Source organism: Diadema antillarum, unplaced genomic scaffold (assembly GCF_040938485.1).
Source record: "Diadema antillarum isolate AM-2024a unplaced genomic scaffold, OU_Dant_1.0 seq00000069_RagTag, whole genome shotgun sequence".
NCBI classification, from domain to species: domain Eukaryota; kingdom Metazoa; phylum Echinodermata; class Echinoidea; order Diadematoida; family Diadematidae; genus Diadema; species Diadema antillarum.
In genome coordinates this window covers 3579259-3596084 of record NW_027271168.1, presented here as the reverse complement: position 1 = coordinate 3596084, position 16826 = coordinate 3579259, and the positions used below count along the sequence as shown (strand labels likewise).

General features: G+C 36.9%; 1 protein-coding gene across 1 annotated transcript in view; it reads right to left on the bottom strand.

Moving 5' to 3' along the window:
* The window catches only part of LOC139725959 (GTP-binding protein Rheb-like), a 63679-nt gene that overhangs the window by 46233 nt on the left and 620 nt on the right, over nt 1-16826 (bottom strand). Inside the window, exon 2 of the mRNA XM_071637041.1 lies at nt 11761-11832. Within this exon, the coding sequence (XP_071493142.1) occupies nt 11761-11832 (72 nt within the window). The remainder of the gene's footprint in view (nt 1-11760; nt 11833-16826) is intronic.

Sequence of the window (16826 nt, the reverse complement as noted above, 5' to 3'; positions counted from 1 at the left end):
AGCAACAGCAAAGGGGGGGGGGGGGGTGAGCAAACAGCAAGCCCTAGAAAGGATCTGCACAAGTACCAAGAGGAGGCAACGAAATGAAAGTGAGAGTCAATCAACAAATGCAATTAACCATATCAAAGTATGGTAATAATGATACAGCAATAATGATGATATTGACAAAACAAACTAGAATAATAATCATTAAAGCACATAAAAAAAGGGGGACACAAAGTCCATGGGAGAGAAAACGTATACAGTGTACTTGCAAAGCAAGTATCAATAGGCAAATTAAATACGTTTCAAAGAGCTGGTTCATATGAAATCACCTTTGATTTATGATTTTACAAACAAGAATTTTCATCGCTTTCCTATTTCTTTTATTACTTTAGTAGTGTCATGATATTTCATGATGGTATGTGTTCTGTCTTTACATGGCAAGATAGGGTTTTTCTTTTCCATCCAGGGTCAAAGAAGAAAGTGATAGAAAGATAGTTGAAAGGATAGAATGAAACACCTACTCAGCAGGCTCTTGATATAACACAAAAGCAATTCATCAGAAATGCAGTACAGTTCTAAATAATTTATCAGTGGAAAAATGAGCAAAGAAAATGGGATTTCGAGTTAAAGGAGTAGGAACATCGCAATTGACAGACTTGGGCTTGATGTGCAAACATATTGTCTAACTTCTGGTTGAGTTTCTTCAGAGACATAAATTTTGGTAGCAGTAAACCAGAGTGAAAAAGGCAAAAGGATACAATTATATGAAAAAATAAAATGCAGGTCTCTAGACCACTCCAGTGCACGATCGAGCGAGCCAACACTAAAACCGCCCCCAGGGCCAGGCCATGTCGTCAGTGTCACTCTCGTCTTACAGGCCTACATTGTACATGTGTAGGCTACTCGTTTCGTACTCGTCATCGCCAACGTCATGATGGTCGGTCACACGAAATAAATTGCATCATCAAAAGAGCTCGTATATCAACACCACTAGATAGTAGAATCATTATTATTATCACTATCATTCCAGTAAATCTCATCCACCGCGAAACCCTCAAAATCCCTCTCAAAACAAACCTGTAAACGATTCAGACATCGCAGACCTAGCTACACATCTGGCACACAAAAATGAAATGGAGGTGGAAAACTACGATGAATACACAAAAACTATCGACGATGGCATTTTACCGTAGCAGAAAATACACAGAGTATCTTGCACCGGAAAAAAAAAATGGATGTGGAAAACTACGATGAGGAAAACTAGGTGAAAACCCGATGCGTGAAGACGAACGATGAAGACACTTTACGGTAAAAATACTTACACGGAAACAAACGAGTGGGTACGATGTCCTCGCACACACGAAGATAATCGACAAATCGTTCAATCGAAAAACTCAACAAACACTCGAACAAAAACTCACCCCAAATTGTTGCAAACAAGGTAATCACTTAATAAAAATGAGAAAACTAAACTCTCAGAAGTATGATTGTACTCTGAAAAGAAAGGGATACAATGATACGAAAGCAAAAGAGAGAAAATGAGAGAAATGGACGGGAAACCTAGACAACTTCGACGAAGGGAGAGCTAGCGATTCGCGATTAGAGCTAACTTTGTATACAGTGTAGCTGTGTGTGTGATGTGTACAGAGGGTTGAAAGCGTTGAAAGGGTTGAAAGCGTCGAAAGCGTTGAAAGCGTCCACAGCTTCGGAAAAGCGTTCGGGGATTTCGTTGAATTCGTTGAATTCGTCCAAAATCCGTCCATGAAGTCTGGACGCAAAAAGCGTTGAAAACGTCCCCGACGAAATCAACAACGAAAAAAGCGTTGGGACGAAATTTGGACGCACTTTCGTCGGGCGTTTTCTATTGCGCGTACTGTATGTTAAGGATAGTAATTACTATTCCCCCTGCTATCTGAAAGCAGTTCAGTCAAGTGCTCTTTCATTATACTAGAAAAGTGAAAGCATGTTGAACACTGGCGTTCAATGCCTCTACAGTGTTGACAAGAACTTTATACTGTAGCATGCATTTCTAGTTTTTGAATCTTAGCTCTCACAAAATTTGCAAAATCTAATAGCTGGCAAACCTTTCGGGTTTTACAGTACCAAAACAGCTTCATAATCAAATCAAACAGAAACATGATAATGTAGAGCTCTACATACAATGCAGTAGTGATCATTTGAAACAAGATCAAAATGTCTTAAAGGGGAAATCCAGTTCAAAAATATAAGTTAGTCTGATAAGAAAGAGTAAAATATTACGAGTTCAATGGTATAATTTTGATCAAAATCGGATGAAAAGCAAGGAAGTTATGAATTTTCAAGTTTCGCAATTTTTGGGGGAAACAGTTCTTGAACAGTATAATACAAAAGGCAAAGTGAGCATGTCATCCCCTCACAACTTGCCATCATATAGTTTGTACATAAAACTTTGAAATTTCCTGTATTTCATTCAAATGCAATTACGCCCGCGGCTCAAATCCTGGCATATAAACTGATAACTACTCTGAAGTTATTTAACCAGGTATAACACGTTTCAGACTTCAATGACAGAAACATGGAATTTTCATCTTTTTTTTTTTGGTTTTTTGTACGCGATCAATGTAAAATTGTGAGGGGATGACATGGTTAGCTCTGTAATTTGCATAAATTATATTCATATCCACTGTACAAGAACTGTTTTGCAGAAAATAACAAGACTTGAAAATGTCATAACTTCCTCATTTTTCATCCTATTTCAGTCAAATTTTCACCGCTGCACTCGTAAGATTTTACTCTTTTTTATCAGACAAACTCATATTTGGACTGGATTTCCCCTTTAATACCCCGTACACAGCATCTCACATCATAACAGAGAGAAATAACACATCAAAATGGTCAATCAGCAGTTACTGTAAAATCAGAAATATTCAGGGCATGAAATTTTCGCAAATGCCAGTGGCATTCAATGCATATGACTTGGCGGATACCGGCGTATACTGGATACCGGCGCTATACAAGACTTCATCATTATTATTATTATTATTATATGCCTACAGTGCAGACAAGAACTTTCTCATGTATTTTGATTTCACCAATCTTGGCTCAGAAAAAAAAATTGTGAAAATTCTATGCATGTGAAAATCTTTTGTTTCACAGTTTCAATAGTACATACATGTACCTGTAAAGCAATGCCTATGTTTGCATTCAATAACTGATTATGAATAAGAGAGAGAAACAATGTAGTCTTAAAATCAGGTACTTTAATTGTTCTGCACAATACAGTTGAGAATGTAAAACTGACAATGTGTATCACACAAGTGAAGGTGACTTACAGCCTCAAAGTACTATTAAAAGACCCCAGAGAGGAAGCTATCTATTACACTAACCTCCCTAAGGGTCATTCTAGCTGATTTTGCTGCTTTTGTGACTCTGCTGTTTACAGTGTTACACAATGCATTGCATTTAAATTGTGATCCTTTTCTTAATCACTGGAATAAAAGCTCAATACACAAACTCAACAAGAAATAAGATGACATATATACCTACAATTTGTATTCACTCAGGTTGCCAAACACTATGCAGTACAGACAGGTATTCAAACATCATACATTACATTCAGATCTATGCATTACACACACACTCAAAAGGACTGGTTTATGGTTCTGTGTTGAAGTCTATTACCAGTTATGGCTACAGCCCCATGAGTTTACAGGTACATGTACATATGTACACAAATTGTATAATCCATCATAACACAACACTTCCGGTTTTCGTGTGATGTCAGAGTCAAATATTAACAGGCTTAGAGAAAAGTTAAAACTCGTTGATTGGTCGATTGTTTATAATCAAAATGACATAAACTTATCATTTGATATTTTCATAGATATTTTCATTACTCAGCTCAATACTGTTATCCCTTGTCGTAAATGTTTTAAATCAAATCATAAAAAAGTACCTCGGCAGCCATGGGTTACTAAATCACTTTTAAAATCCATTAATAAGAAAAATAAACTGTTTCGTAAATATCGTAAAGTACCCACTGTTATGAATAAGTCCCGATATACTCGGTATCGTAATATCCTTACTTCTTCATTACGGTTAGCCAAACGGATGTATTTCATGAATCAATTCGATAAATGCAAATATGATGTGAAGGGTACGTGGAGGGTGATAAATCAGGCGTTGAAATGTAATACTGACAATAATGCTCCTAGTTATATTCAAGAGGATGATGTTCGTATTGACGACCCCATAGACATAGCTGCAGTTTTTAATGATTACTTTGTACACATTGGCCCAAATCTGGCTGACAAAATCCCTTCAGCGCACCAGGAATTTCACTCTTTTCTGGATAATAGGAATGTGGCACCTTTATTTTTTGTACCGATTGTTGAAGATGAAATAATAAAGATTGTTGATAGATTAAATAACAAAAAAAGTTCGGGATACGATGGAATCACAAATTTTTTGGTAAAAAACGTGATTCATGAAATAATTTCACCCCTTACTTTTATTTTGAATCAATCCTTATCTAGTGGTAAAGTTCCTTGTAAAATGAAAGTAGCCAGAGTTGTTCCCATTTTTAAAAAAGGGCGAAAAGATTTTGTTAATAATTATCGTCCTATTTCCCTTTTAACTTCCTTTTCAAAGATACTCGAAAGACTTGTGTATAAACGTACCCTTAATTTTCTTCTTCAGTCAAAAATATTTACTGATTCTCAATTTGGATTTCACAAAAAACATAGTACAACTCACGCATTACTCAAGTTTATTGATAAGATAGCTCATGCTATAGATGATGTATCTCATACTGTTGGTGTTTTTCTTGATTTTTCAAAAGCGTTTGATACAATAGATCATGATAGTTTACTTTATAAATTAAATCATTATGGAATTTGGGGTAAGGCGCTAGAATGGTTTTCTGATTATCTGACAAATAGAAAACAATTTGTAAGTATCCACGGTCACGATTCCCAACCTAAGTTAATTTCTTGCGGGGTTCCTCAGGGTTCCCTGTTAGGTCCACTTCTTTTTATTTTGTATATCAACGATATTCAGAACTCATCTAAGATCCTTTCCTTCGTTTGTTTTGCAGACGATACAAATTTGTTCTTTTCTCATCCAAATCCTGATGAACTTATAAACATAATAAATGAAGAACTTGTTTCTGTTCAATCTTGGATTTTTGCAAACAAACTTTCCTTAAACCTTGAAAAAACTCATTATATTTTGTTTAGTAATTCCCCACCTGTACTACCTATTTCTGTCAAGATCAACAACATTGATTTGTCACAGGTCAACAGTACAAAATTTTTGGGTCTTTACATTGATAGTGATTTATCTTGGAGAACCCATGTTGGTTATGTAAGTAGAATTATTGCTAGAAATACAGGGGTTCTAAACAAACTTAGTTATCATTTTCCATGTAATATTCTACAGAGTATATATTCAACTTTGATATCTCCCTATCTTAATTATGGGATTCTGGCGTGGGGAAATGCTTCTAAAAATCTTATCGATTTGTTATTTATTGTGCAAAAACGCGCTATTAGAATTGTAAACCACGCTGGATATTTATCGCATACGAATGAACTTTTTATGAGCAATAAAATTTTGAAAATTCCTGAGTTATTTTCTTACAACGTTTGCCTGTTTATGTTTCAATTCTCAACTGGCCAATTACCAGATGCATTTTCCAAAATGTTCACAAGAAACTATACAGTTCATGATTATCCAACCCGCCAACGTTATGCGTATCACCTTCCACGTACCCGAACAATTTCTGCGAAAAAAACTATCATGTTCACTGGACCTAAGTACTGGAATGAACTCCCTACGGAACTTACAAGCTGCACCACTTTAACCTCATTCAAACGAAAATTAAAACAATATCTTTTGAGCAGCTACGGCATGCATATTGTATAGTACTTGTTGCTCAGTATTTCCTCCCTTGTCTATCTTATTTATCTTCTAGAAGTAGTCCGACGGGGTCCTAACCATGTACATTATTATTCTTCGATCAGCAGGGTTCGAAATTGGCAATGGTCCGCTGGCCATTGGCCACCCAAAATCACGTCGGACTAGCTAAAAATCATAAAAATTCTGAAGTAACTAGTCCGTCTGGCTAGCCAAAATATTGCTTCAGTGTCAAAATTGATTCTAAGTAGTCCGCCTGGCTAGTCAAAAAAAAGTTAAATGCGACCCCTGAATTCAGTCTGCCTGTTGCGCTCTCTAAGTTTTTATTGTTACACTCGATTGTTGGAATTCTTGTGGCAGCTGTCTGTTACCATGGTCACACGGCCTGCATGGTTTAGGACCCCGCTGGAATTTGACACCTGAGCTCCATTGTCCTTGTGTGTATATTTTATATTCACGACAAAATTCTTTTAGCCCACCTTCCATTTATGTATTTATGCCAATTGTTACGTCATCATCTATACCTCCACACCCACTTAAATCCTTACAATCTCAGTCGTTGTTCTCTCAATGTCCTTACTTGTAGTAGGTTATAGTTGCAACATGTGACCTTTCAGTGTTTTATTCTGTATTTTATATAGCAACATTTGATTTGATCTTGTTCGTTTTAATCGGATCCCCCAATTATAGTATGGTCTAAAAATATCTGTACTTATGCTTCCCCTAATCTGATTTTACCACGGGACCTGCGGCTCTATACAAGCTTGCTTTTACGCAGGCCCCATCATATTTTTCGCATTATGATCTCAGTTTAACTCGCATGTATACAGACCTTGTGTATACCAAGACAAACTTTTGAACATTCCGGTGAAGTTCTATTTTGAATTATGTTCTGTATAGATTTCGTATCAATTTATTTTATATTGTGATATATGTGAGAAATATGAAAATAAATTGAAATGAAAAATACACTTTGTAGTCCATGAATCTCCTGAAGGTGCATACATTGTATATTATACAGAGTAATAGCTTGAATTCAAGTTGACTTTCACAGTATAAAAAAAGGTGGGAGGGGTAGGAAGCACTTTCATGTGAAATCTTAAACTTGTTGGTTTTTGTATAGGAACAGCAGATATATAAGCTTAAATTTTGGAATTACCTGGCAACGATTACAAAGAAAAAGCTATAGAACAATAAACAAAAATTCAAGTTGCACAAGTTGCAATAGTGAAGCCGTATTTTGTTGTTGTTGTTGATGTCTTGCATTCTCCTCTTTTGTGGAACTGACTTGTTTGTTTGCATCTTTTGGGTGTTTGTATCTTTTTTTGTGTGTGTTGTAATGATCACAAAGTGACAGCAATGCACTGTAAATCAAGCATTTCCAAAAATTAGACAAGACTAGACTGAGCTCTCTCAGACACTCAAGTTTCATTGCACATGAAACATCCTTCAGCTCTTTATAATCACAAGAATGGTTAAAAGCTGCATTCAAGAGGACTGCAAACACAGCCTTTCTTGGGAAATGTCAATGGTTGTCATGGTAACACACACATACACACATGGTGAAACTACTCTGTGATTTGCTATAAATGCACACACAATACCAGCTATTCACGTTCTGAGTGGACTGCATTAATTTGCCCTGCAACCCTGTGACAATAAACTACAACTGTAGAACCTAGCACAGCGTAGGAATAAACTGCGACCGGAACAGTGACAATTACTTTCACATACAACACACTCAGACACTTTAACAGGGCAACATAAAACCTCAATTTGATCATCCGTCTATGACTGTAAAATGTTATGCAGCACACAGGTCAGTATGTTAAACGTACTGCAAAAATATCTTGTCTATCAGCCGAGATGCATGAACATTTGGTATGAAAAATACTCTACCCAAATTGTCCACATGGTTTGCTTCGACTACCAATTGTCAAGTACAATATAAAATTTAAAAAAAAATTATCACCCACAAATTTTGGGGCAATTACAGATGCCTTGGATATTAGATAAAGACTCCTAACACCCATTTTGCAAAGTGCTCTTTAAAAATCTCCACAATTGCACTCTTCCACGCTGTCTCATCTTTGGTGTCCACCTGGGTCATACAATGTGTAAAAACTTGTTAACCCGTTGAGGACGGTTTGATTTTGCTACAACACGCATTTCCCATAGTACCTGCCCGAGTATACTCGGGACTCGTCCTCAACAGGTTAATGTGAACAATTTCCCCTGTCACCCGCCAAAGCTGAAGAGTCTATTGGCTCTTTACATCAAAGTCAGAGACTCCAACCACAAGCACCTTCTGATCTGGAGATTCTCCCGCCTGAAACCCCTAGCAAACGGAAGACTCCAGCTTGATGTGCGCGAAACGCACATCATGAGCGCAAAGTCCCTTGCGGTCTAGGGTTCTAGATGCTCTCTCGCGCTATTTAAGGCTTATTTTTCAACATACAATGAAAGTACTGTAAGCAAGAAATCATTTCAAGTGGGAGAAATTAAATCTGAAGCGGGAGAACGGCAGATTCTACAAAAATAGGCTTTCTGCGGGAGATCTCCCGTCGAAAGCAGGAGAGTTGGAGTCTCTGCAAAGTATCCCAAAACTCATAAAAGATCCCTTTGTTGAAAGTCTGTTTGATTTCACTTGATATAATTGGGATTTTGTAAGAAACCAAAGTACACTGACATAGGGGCCAATGTTAGTCTGAACTTGCATCAGTACACATCTATCCTGAAGTGCCTACTGTATGCAGTGTATTTCTATCAACACAGCATGCTGGGCCTAAATTCTTCTCACACATAGCCATAAACAAGAACATACAATTGTACATCCAATTACCTGTATAACACGTATCAACACAAAATGCATGCCTAATACTGTAAAACATGATATATTCGTGGCATGAATTTTTTGCAAATTGGAGCAGACAGCATTTTTTGTGGCACGAAATTTTTGGGGACTGCCACTGGCATTCAATGCATATAGTGTAGAAAAGAACTTTTGCGTGCACTTTGATTTTGCGAATCTTCGCGAAATTAAAATGAATGCAAACATTCCTCGTTGTACAGTATAAAAAATTAGATTAAAGTTGCTCAACATTTAGTTTGTGCTTTACAAAAGGCATACACTGTACATGTATTTTTAGGGAGATTTAAAGTGTAATCTTCTGCTCATCACTGACATTACTGTGGTGTATTATGTCACGTAATTTCAAGAGTTCAGTGTACAATGTAAGTGTACCTATGATCACATTATACTTTGATACACGAAATGACAGAATATCAAACCTCTATTAATTCATATCAGAAGGACAAAATGTGCTCTGATGGTAGGGTTTAGACTTTTAAAGTTTCTGTAATTATACACACAGGGTTAATACTAATTTCCTTCTTTAACATTATTTGTGGTATATCTTTCTGCATTTAAATAATCTACAATACTGTATGAGCTGAAATTTTCGCGTACAGATATTTTCGCGAATTGCTACTTGGAGGACATTTTCGCGTGTTGTTAATTTTACGGTTGCGAGGGTCTAACTGAACTTAGTTATTCGCCCATTGTTATTTTCGTGGTTCAAAGGCGATTCGTGAAATTCGCGAAAATAAAACCACCGCAAAAATTTCAGCTCGTACAGTACCTTTTCAGTCATTACATCTACTGGTACATTAATGCTTTGCTGTATCTCCTTACATCATTTCACCTAACTCTGTTATTTTTTTAACCATCATGAATACATTGTGGTATCATTTAGAGGAAACACTCAAGAACACTATATATCAATATTGAGCTTCCAAATGACATTTGCTGCCAGTGACACGGTGGTACCAAAAAACAACAACAAAACAAACAAGCCTCTACCATCATACCTTTCTCAATGTCATTTTGTAGTGCTAGGTTTGTTATTTCCTTTTAATATCATGTGTTGAGGCTCTAACGAGGCAAATATTTTGAGCACACTGTATGATGGCTACGTACTTTGATCTATTTCACACAGTATTAAGTAAACAGATGCCATCACTTCCTGGTAACAATGTACACATTCACCTGACCAGTATTATGGAACAAGGTGGGGTACATAAGCACTTGCCCGATTGCCCAGGGCAAGTGAAAACCCAAGTCACGCAAGTGTTTTAGAACAATGAGAAAAAATGCTTGCCCGAATTGGGCAGGCAAAAAGTTTTAAAGCCACTTTCTTGTTTCACTTTTTCCCTCCTACAAACCTACAAAGTCAACCATACAGAAGCCCTTTTAGTGATGCGATGCACTTTATTCATTTCAGCAACTTTCCAACACTAGAGTGAAGAAGCCCCAAGGCAATGCAACACCAGCACTCAATCGGACCAAGTTTGTAACTCCGACGTGTTTAATCATGGGAATCACTGTGCGTTATTAAGCACTTGATCTACAAAACATTTTCTATATATCACTTTCTTATATTTTTGAACTCTCTTTTCAGACAAGTAAAATTCATGATCAGGCAAGTGTTCTGCAGTAATTTGAAATCTGCTTGCCTGACCGAGCAAGTGGTAAAAAAAATAAAAAAGCTTGGCAGCACCCTAATTGGAATGAAAATGAATGAATGATGAAAATATCAAATACATTTGAAAGTAGAACTCTCAGGGCCCCAAATTTATGCTGGTATCCATTAAGTGTGCATGCCAGTAACTGGCAGAGTATGCAAAGATGAGCACAAAAATAGATTTACAAGATTTGAAATGAACGGAATACCACTAATATTAAGGAGTATATTGTGGGATATTAAGGCAAAGTGAGAGGAAAAAAGATAAAAACAAATATCTATACTGTGGATTCAAAGAGACAGAGACATAAAGAAGGGGAGAGTATGAAGAAACAGTCAAGTTTGCTGTCAGAAAAGTCAGACAATGGACTAAAGCAAATATTGGAGACAAAATCTTGATGATAATGGCAAGTGGTTTTCCATCCATGTAACAGGTTATGTACATGTACCTACAGTGTAATCCAATTGTACCTACAGTGTAATCCAAGTATATTGCTAGAATATAATGCCTTTCTCTACATGTGTTTTCTTCCCACCTCCCTGTTTGTAGGTTTAGTATGAAGTGTGTTCTTGGAGTTTGTGGTTTTGTCATGGGTGTTTTTTTTTTTTCTGATTTCTCTCCCCCCCCCTTTTTTCAAAGAGCCATAAAGGCAGGGGGGGGGGGGGAGGAGGGGGTGCCTGATTATGCAGTTCACATTACCCTATGTTTTTTCCTCACAAACTCAGTTGACATTTCCTATGATGCACTGTGAATTCAGGTTGTGCTGGATCGCTCCTGGCATTGTGTCAAGATCTGCATCAACCTGCTTGTTGCAGAAGTTGCACAATTGTATGATCAAGAAATCAAAGTGACGCAGATTGCATGACAGTATTACGGAAGGGAGCAAAATACTGGTGGCACAACAACATGTCACACAGTCTGACAACAAAACAAATCACCACCACCAATGATATCAGACTTAAAGTAACAGGAAAACTTTATTCTTCCCTCGCCTCAAACAGCATCGTCCCAGTCTTGATCCATCTTTTTTTTTTTCCAACGTGGGCCGAACAGGCCACACCCACTTTGCACAAATGAATATTCATGACGCCCAGACAACAGATATATTGCATGTTTCTCATTTTACTTTATGGTCATGCACACTTTCATTTGCATTATAATTTGTGTGTATATTCAAAATTATGCTGGCACTTAAATTGTTTCTAGTGAAATTGCTTGCAAGTTGCCACAACAGAAAGGCAATTGACATTTTTTATATGAAACTCTCGACAGCATTACCACACAAGGCCTGCTGAATAGATTTGACAAAGTTCTTATAAACATACCTCTTCTCCACACTACAAATAATATACTTACTATTTTCAATGGTAGGATCATACGAATCAACAAACTGATTTTCCACAAACTGAATTGTCAGGGATGATTTTCCTGCAAGAATGAAAGAGAAATTGACAGTGCAAAGAAAATGGAAGCAGTATGGTTAGTACTCAAGAAAAAATCAAATCTGTGATACAGGTGTTTAAACATAATCATTGTTGAAGATGCCTCACTCACATATATTAGTACTAGTACAGTGTACTTGCAATACAAGTACAATGAAATACAAGTAGTAATAAAAAAACATGTACACACTTGATGCAAAGCAGAGGGCAAACAAAATGTCTTTACTGATATGTCGCAAGATTACCATGCCCTACCTTAAACACCATGATGGGACATTGCATAAATTGTTTTATATCATCTACTCTACATCAGCTATCTGTTTATTTGTTTTTATTTCCAAAACTGTAAAATCGTATTTAAGAAATGAATAGTATTGAAGATGACATATTTGAGGAATGAATCAAAGGTGAATTATCAAAATATCAAATGAAAATTGTTTGACACATAGCAAATAATGACATTATATGTGATTGTGGACAGAGCATTTAAAGAGCAACATAGGTAGACACTTCTCTTTCCTTAAATGTTATCTATCTTCTTATCTTATTTTCTTATATTCCCCAGTTTATTTCATTATTTGTACAATCCTGAAATAACTTTTTCTTAGAAAGCCTATTTGTTTTAGAACTGTAATTTAGCCAAATACAAGCACTTGAATGTCAAAGCGTATCACAAAGGAATTTGCTGAAAGGAACATAGTTTGTAAAATACACAGCACGACTAAGCAATAAAATGCAGTTAAACATTAAAAAAAAAAACAATTGATCACCCAAAACAAACACATAAACGAAACTTCAAAGTCACTATCTGTACTATAAAATCTTATACCTTGGTTATCAAAGTAATTGGATCACAATAACAAAAATCTTGGCAATCAAAGGCATTATTTGATTTGCAGATGAAACAAAAACCCAGCTTTAGTGCTTCAAAATAGTTCTAAAATATGAGTTAGGGATAGAAACAAACAATGTAAACATTTCAATCAGGATAGTCAATGTAAAGTAATGTTAAATGCACAAAATATGAATAGTTACATGTATAATAAAAAAAAATGTATAGAATATGAAACTGTCTACAGTTATGGTTTATTCAGACAAATAGTAATTAGTATCTCATTTTAGGTTTTATTGCAAAATTTTTATATGGTAGGATGTTTTGTGATACAACTGACCCAAACTTATGCATATTTTATGTGATAACTCAAACATTTTCAAAATCACAGCTTCCAATGGTAAACTGCACCTTTAACTGCTAACTGACTGATAGCAATCAAGCTCAATCTATTGTGAATCAGTGCTACACACGTCATAATTGAGGAAATACCGCTACATATGGGGGAAATGCCCATGTCCTTGAATTCAGGCATACAACCTGGGACAAGTGGTAAAAAAAAAATCAAGTTTTGAAACTATTTTAATGTATGGTGGAATGTATGCACTTTATTGATACTAAAAGGAATCTAGGTAAAGCAGGGCTGTACAGTTACAAATGTAAACCCATTTTTTTTTCTACTGGCCCGATCTGTCCTTGTCAGACCAGTAGGTACCCAGATTTTCTTCTTCTTTTTATTTTAACTGGTCCATTCCTGAAAAAGTTGTTGCATGGTCTGACACTGATTTTTACTGGTCTGGACCATCCAGCCAGTGTGCAGTATAAACAACACAAACATAGCTCACAGTTGGGAGATCCAGATTGCTTTTTACAGTGTCTTGGGAACAATACCATACTGTCACCTCACATTCATATCACCATGTTCATTTTCTTCCCTTGATTCACAACACTTCATCGAACTTGGGAAATCTTGCCCATCAATGGAATATTGCTCCAAAATATGGCACCCTCGTTTGAAAAGGAATTCATAGAAAATTGAGAAAGTGCAAAAACAAGCAACAAAGTCTACAACTTCTGTATACCTTGCTCAGAAATCATATATACTACTCAAAAAAAGTTAAGGACCACTTTTTAAAACGTACACATTTGTACACATTTGTACCACTTCACAATGGGCCCACTTTTCAGGATATGCAATAATGCGAGAGACATCATGCAACAACTGAAACCACCCATGTGTGAAATTGTTACAGGGTGTTTGAGGAGATTCAAGACAGCCATATTCGGGTATTTCTAGAAATACAACACCCGGTTTGAAAATTGTATACACACATTAAAAAGTGGTCCTTAACTTTTTTTGAGTAGTGTATATCCAGACAGACTAGCAGAATTAGACTTAGAATTACAATGAATTACTGCACAGCAGATCAGTTCCAAACATCAAAAATTATAATGGACTAGAAGTTCTTAAACTTCTGAACGGACAGTAGGACTAGAGTACCTAGAGTAAAAGGTGACAAAGACCAAGCCCAGAATATGGAGAAGCAAAGGAGCAAAAAGTTTATAGTAAAACTTTAAGCCCACAACCAGGTTTAAGTGGCCAGAATACATTGTAGGTACATGGGATTTTGTTGTAGTTGCTGTTTTCCTGAGCAAATATCAACTGAGTAGGAAAGCAAGGGGGGCACATTACTGCATTAACAGTGAAGTATAGAGAAAATGATCAGGTATCTACATTACATTGTAAATTACAATGTACTGTTCAGTAAAATACACACACACACACACACACACACAAAACATGTTACATTATCTCTCTCTTTCTTCACACCATATTTCGGCTAAGTACAAAAAATGATATATGATGCATACAACAAAGTCATTTTTTCAATTTTTCAATCTAAACAGAGCATCAAACAAATGTCAGATAAAACATACCTGTACTTCTCAGAGGGGCTGAAAGTTCTCTTCCAACTTTAGCTTTGGAATTTGCTTGCAAAATATCAAAAGGGTCTACGAAAAAACATGTCTAGCTGATGCAATATGCCCAAGTAACGAGTTTTGCTTTTGTTTTTGTTTTTGAGCAGTCTGTGATCAAAACAGTCTAATAAAAGTTGCTGTACCAGGCTTTCATTCCTGAAGCGCCCTCCCCATTCAATAGTGGACAGGTAGAACCCTACAAATACACACTTGTGCAAAATGAGCAAAACTTGCCAGTCACAGCAATAAAGCATCAAGTGAAAACCAGTTCAAATGTCAAAACTATCCTCAAGAAATATTGGTTTTATTGACATAGCCATCCCCTAAAGTACAGCCTGGCCCATATCAGAGGGATAGTGAAACCTGGAGGGGTAAATGAGCAACGCTTTACATCCAAGTAAACTCCTACTAGAGTCCTAGCAAGTAAACACCATGTATCATTGATACATGTTCAACAAGGAAAAGTAGAAATTACGCGGTGCGTAATATATGTCCCCGCCGGAAGTAGCATTTTGTAGCAAAATGTGCAATATAGGTAAAAAATCAAGGTCAAAGGTCAAAATTCTGTGTAAAAGTTTTGAAGCCCTCACCTAGTGCCATCACATAAAGCAAACGGAATTGAAATCGGGTTAGAAATGGCGAAGGAGTAGCATTTTATAGCCAATGTACAATACAGGTCAAAAATCAAGGTCAAAGGTCAAAGAAGGCAAAGGTCAAAATTCTGTGTAAAGTTTTGAAGCCCTCACCTAGTGCCATCACATAAAGCAAACGGAATCGAAATCGGGTTAGAAATGGCGAAGGAGTAGCATTTTGTAGCCAATGTACAATACAGGTCAAAAATCAAGGTCAAAGGTCAAAGAAGGCAAAGGTCAAATTCTGTGTAGAAGTTATGAAGCCCTCACCTAGTGCCATCACATAAAGCAAACGGAATCGAAATCGGGTTAGAAATGGCGAAGGAGTAGCATTTTGTAGCAAAATGTACAATATAGGTCAAAAATCAAGGTCAAAGGTCAAAGAAGGCAAAGGTCAAAATTCTGTGTAGAAGTTTTGAAGCCCTCACCTAGTGCCATCACATAAAGCAAACGGAATCGAAATCGGGTTAGAAATGGCGAAGGAGTAGCATTTTGTAGCAAAATGTACAATATAGGTCAAAAATCAAGGTCAAAGGTCAAAGAAGGCAAAGGTCAAAATTCTGTGTAGAAGTTTTGAAGCCCTCACCTAGTGCCATCACATAAAGCAAACGGAATCGAAATCGGGTTAGAAATGGCGAAGGAGTAGCATTTTGTAGCAAAATGTACAATATAGGTCAAAAATCAAGGTCAAAGGTCAAAGAAGTCAAAGGTCAAAATTCTGTGTAGAAGTTTTGAAGCCCTCACCTAGTGCCATCATATAAAGCAAACGGAATCGAAATCGGGTTAGAAATGGCGAAGGAGTAGCATTTTGTAGCAAAATGTACAATATAGGTCAAAGGTCAAGGTCAAAGGTCACGACTGAAATTCTGTGTAGAAGTTTCAAAGCTCCCATGTAGTGCTATCATATAAAGCAAACAGAATCAAAATTGGCTCATAAATGACAGAGAAGCAGCAAATTGAAGATTTTGATCACACACGGACGCACACACGGACACACGGACGGACGGACGGACGGACACACGGACGGACGGACGGACGGACACACGGACACACACACGTACGGAGCCCGTTTCATAGTCCCCTGCTCGAACTCGTTCGGCGGGGACAATTATGTAGTATGGGCAGCATGCTTTAAGGCCTAGATTAATCTATTTACAAAAAGGGACATAAAAAAGTCACAAAGATAAACTAGAGTAGAGAAGCACTCTGAGAGTGCAGACCTTTGCCAAGTAGCACATTTCCACCTCTGATTTTGTTCTTCCACAGAGATCAGTGATTTCTACCCATACGTATGCATGCTGAAAATTGCCAGATTTCCCCAAATAGAGTTCTAAGCCTTTTGTTTCGTCATCAATGCCAGCTGCGCGGCGCGCCTCACCCTGCACCAGAAACTTGAGCATGCACTCTAGTGCGCGTATGAAAACCTCAAAAATACGCAGCTTGAACTCCCAAGTTCTGATCCTACTGGCTAAAATATTGAAAATCCTTCATAAATTAAAATCCATAAAAAATCATTTCCTGATCACTACGGTACCA